The sequence below is a fragment of the Elephantulus edwardii genome, unplaced genomic scaffold (genome assembly GCF_000299155.1).
Source record: "Elephantulus edwardii isolate Elephantulus edwardi_28Jun2011 unplaced genomic scaffold, EleEdw1.0 scaffold00202, whole genome shotgun sequence".
NCBI classification, from domain to species: domain Eukaryota; kingdom Metazoa; phylum Chordata; class Mammalia; order Macroscelidea; family Macroscelididae; genus Elephantulus; species Elephantulus edwardii.
The window spans coordinates 5,606,142-5,610,779 of NW_006399952.1; the positions used below are offsets into that span (position 1 = coordinate 5,606,142).

A 4,638-nucleotide genomic window follows, 5' to 3' on the forward strand; every position below is an offset into this window, starting at 1 on the left:
TTAGAACTGACTCATAGTAAAAGCTCTGTTGAGTTTCCGAAGCTGTAAATTGCATGAGAGGGGCTTGCCCATTTTCCCCTAGCTAAGCTGCTGGTGGATTCGAACAGCTAGACATCGAGCTCTGAGTGAGCAGCAAAGCTTGCTATGCACCATACCAGCAGAGCTCCCTTTGGACCATAGGAAGGACTACTTTATAATGGAGAATTAGAGTTGGACTTATCTTAAGAGGAGGATTTGCACTGGGGGCTCATTCACTTTGCTGTGTGTTTTCTGTATCTTTTAGCTGAGACGGGTCTTTGGAGATGGCTTGCCTCCTTTCCCACCAAAGTACTATCTCGCAATGACCACTTCAATGGCTGATGAGAGGAGGAACCAGTTGGAACGGTATTTGCAAAATCGTATGTATTTGGTATTTATTTATTTATTTTTTAGTTTATTGAAACATGTTGCATGTGAGAAAATTCACCTATTTAAAGGGTATATAATTCAGTTGGCTTAGTATATATAGACTTGTGCAGTCTAGTTTTAGAACATAGTCACCTCCCCAAAAAGAACCTTATCCCCATATACCCTGTTAGCTCTATTGGCTTAGTGGTAAGAAACCGCACTGCCAGTGCGAAGGTATGTGGTTCTAATCCTTAAGCTGTTCTGCGGGAGAAAGATATGAGTGAACTTTCATATGATTTACTGTCTCAGAAAACCTCTGGAGGGTCAGCTAGGGATCAGTTCCAACTTGAAGGGACACACCAACAACAGTTCCCCTTCCACGTCAGCCTCTGGCAACCACTACTTACTTTTTGTTTATATGGATCGGAGCATTTCTGATTCTCTCACTGGTCAAGTAGGAACCAACCCATAACTGATCATCCAATGGCTTTTCAGAAGTTGTAAATGACACGGGAGAAGATTACTCATCTTTGTCCCATGGAACAGCTCATAGATTCAAACTGTCTCTGGGCTGGCAGTACTCCTGACTCACTAGGCAATCAGAGATCCCTTCCTTAGAGAGATACAGTATGTGCTCTTTACTAAGATAAACTTTTGACTAAGTGACTTTAGATGTGAACCATATCTATTTCAATTTATGTATAAAGTCAACTTAAAGACAGAGTGAGGATAGAATTAGATGTACTACGGTGTTCACACAATGTCCAAATCATAACATCCCATTTATAGGACCTGTTACATACCTAAGGCGTTGCACAACCATATGTTTGTGTGTGTAGGTAGTTATAGAAACTCAAATGCACAACATTAAGTGCAGCTGTTAACCAAAAGATTGTAATTTTTAATTTACCCAGTAGTTTCATGGGAGAAAGATTCACAGCTATCAAGATCATAGCTAGAAAACCATACAGACAATTCTACTCTGTCACATTAAGGTCATTATGAGTCAAAATCATTATGAAAGCAAATCTACAATATTTGTTAGTTTTGTTTTGTGGAGTTTCGGAGGATTTTTAGTGCTTAATTGTGTTCCCCTTAAATACTTTTTGTGTGCACTGACTAAGATCAAGGACATTTTCTTACATAACCACAGTGTGGTTATAAAAATAATCAAATTCACGTTGTACAAGAATGTTATCTAACAACTATATCATCTCATCCTAGTAAGAATAGCAAAATTCAACAGAGCAGCAAACATCAAATGCTGGTGAGGTTGTGGAGAAACTGGAACTCTTGTTCACTATTGGTGAGAGTGTAAAATGGTGCAACCATTATGGAAGGCTATATGGCGCTCTCTCAAAAAGTTGCAAATAGAGATACCATTTGACCCAGAAATTCCACTACTGGGAATTTACTCTAAAGAAATCATAACTGCCACCCAAGCAGATATATGCACACTCAGGTTTATTGCTGCTTTGTTCACAATAGCAAAGAGCTGGAAACCACCTAAGTGCCCACCAACAAACGAATGGATAGAGAAGCTCTGGTATATTCACACAATGGAATACTATGCAGTGTTGAAAAACAAGGAACTCATGAAATATTATACAAAATGGGTGACCCTGGAGGACATTATGTTGACTGAAATATCTCAGTCACAAAAGGACAAATATTGCGTAGTGGCACTGGCATCAGGATTGAGAGGAACCTAAGAAAAGAGGGGCTAAATAAAGCATACTGCATTGAAACAGATGAGGGAGAGAACTGTTTAAAAGGAATATATGATTAGGTATTATTTTCATGACAAGATTACAGAAAAAGAAATGCATAGTAAAGTGGACTGTGGACTTAGGGGCTATTGTATAACAATGAAAGAATTTTTTTTTCTTTTCAAAGAGAAAAACAAACTGGGAGGAGGGATGGGTAGGGAGGTAAATGCAACAATGAATGAATGGGGAAAATGAAATGGAAAGAATATACTATAAAAAAAGATATGTTGCATTAAATAATCATTCATTTAAAAAGTGAGTATAAAATAACCCCGAATGTTACCTAATCTATAGACCTTATTCAAACTTTACCAACTATCCTACTAATGCCTTTCATAGCTAAAGGAAAGTTCTTTGTTTTATGTGTTGATTTTTCCCCCCTTCTTCAAAAATGTATCTTAGAGATCAGCAATTACAGATTTACCTTATTATTTTCCACTGATGTACGCATATGCCAAACCGACTGCCACTGGAGTCTGTTCTGACGCATGGTGGCCCTCCATCAGGTTTCTTGAGCTAGACACACATAGAACTCTATAGGAGTTCTCTGTGTCTTTGTCCCTGAGTACCTGGTGGATCCAATCTGTTACTCTTATGTTCAGCAGCCCAACACATAATGCACGATCCCACCAGGACTCTTTCTGTGATATTTAAACTTAGTCTGCTGTTGAAAGTATACACAGAAAATCATACACCAATTTGTGCCTCTGCAATTCTGTAACAATGATTTCATTCTTCCAGTTGTACAACCTTTCTTATCTTCCTTTCCAGAATTTTTACTCCTCTGTTAGTATATGCTCACTGCCTTTTCTAGCTAATCTTTTGGATTATGTCTATACATCTATATGCAGCAGTGGGCTCAAGTGTGTCAGAGATGGCGAGGATGGCACAGGATAGGACAGGATTCAGATCTGTTGTTCAAAATTTTGCCAGGAGTTGTACTTGATGGCACCTAACAACAAGAATATGGAGTTCTGGAGGGGTAGCCCATAGCAAGATACATGATCAACCCAGACGATACATAACTAACCTAAACACGTGCTTCTTTGGCACTTTTGATTACACTAGTGGCTTGAGAAAGAGAAAGCTGAAGAGTCTCCTCCTGTATGGCGTAGGGCCTCAGAAACCCCCTGGAGGACCAGCTATGAGTCAGAACCAAACTGGAGGCGAGTGGTGAATGAGTGAATGATTCATACCACAAAGTAAATTAAGATTTCTAGAAGACATTTAATGCCTCTTCATTCTCTGTAATGGAGAACGTGCTTCTTTATAATCCCTTGGATGAGCCCTTTCTAGCTCAAAATGCACGTTTTGCATCTGAATTCTCTCTTGGGTTGTCTTCTCATGTCTTACAGAAGTTTGCCTTTAACATCTGGACTTTTTAAAGTAATCATGATGGTTCAGATTGTTACCTCTCATAAAAGAAATGCTTTCAATGTTTCTTGGTTGATTTAAATTTTTCAAGTGACCAGTTGTCTTGCTAAGCTGGGAATCCAGATCCACATTTTCAGATAGTTTTGCTGCCTCCTTTTAATATCGTCATCACCCCCAGAAGTGGGGAGAGATGGATATTGAGAATAGTGTCTGTGAGTGAAGTGACACTGCTGCGAGCGTTCTCATGCTGGATTGATGTGTTGATGTGACAGTGGCTGGGGTGGTCAAGGCTGCCAGAGGAGGCCGTGTTGATGACAGGTCACCAGCTGCACCACCTTCACAGAGACAGTAGAACCCTGGCAAGGCAGGGGGATCCTGGGAGATAGAGCCATTTGATGATGAAGACCCCGTCTGCTGACTTAGCGTGCTCTCCATGTTTTTTCAGTATCCTTGGACCCAAACGTGTTGAGAAGTGATGCCTTCATTGAGTTTTTAAGACAAGTACAGCTGGTAAGCTCTGCTCTCCTTCAATGAGGTCCTTCTTTCTCTGCAGAACGTGTTTCTTGTTTAACCCACACATGTGCATGCATGCATGGATGTGTATGTACATATGTTTGTGTCTGTGTTTTGACCATCATCTACACAGAGCCCTTGGGTAAAATCAGAGGTGTGTCGAAGGTATGGCAGGTATTGGCACACATCTGGGCCACCACCTAAGGGTCCACCACGACCTTTCTATTAACCATGGCCGTTTCTATTGCTGGTTGTAAGAGATCGATCACCCAGCAATTCAAAGCTAACATTTTTTCACCTTTGAGCACTTCCATGGGTCAAAGTTGGCTGTGTGCTTTTACTCTGCTAGGACAGAGAGGAAAAGGGAGAGGGAGAGAAGACTGGAGGAAAAAAACCCCTGTTTTTGAGCACATCACAGACCAGCTTTCACCAGTGAGAGAAAGGAAAACGCAGTTGCACTTTTCATGTAGTTCCATTACGTGGTGAGTGAAATGTTAACTTTTTTTTTTACATTTTTTTTAAATTTAGGTTGTTTATTTTTCATTTCAATGAACATCTACAGAGATTTTGGAATTCCATTCATTCATTGTTGCAC

General features: G+C 40.1%; 1 protein-coding gene across 1 annotated transcript in view; it reads left to right on the plus strand.

The window, feature by feature from the left end:
* Nucleotides 1-4,638, plus strand: part of SNX31 (sorting nexin 31) — a 77,207-nt gene that overhangs the window by 14,618 nt on the left and 57,951 nt on the right. Inside the window, exons 3-4 of the mRNA XM_006897167.1 lie at nucleotides 284-398; nucleotides 3,976-4,040. Coding sequence (XP_006897229.1) covers nucleotides 284-398; nucleotides 3,976-4,040 — 180 coding nt within the window. The remainder of the gene's footprint in view (nucleotides 1-283; nucleotides 399-3,975; nucleotides 4,041-4,638) is intronic.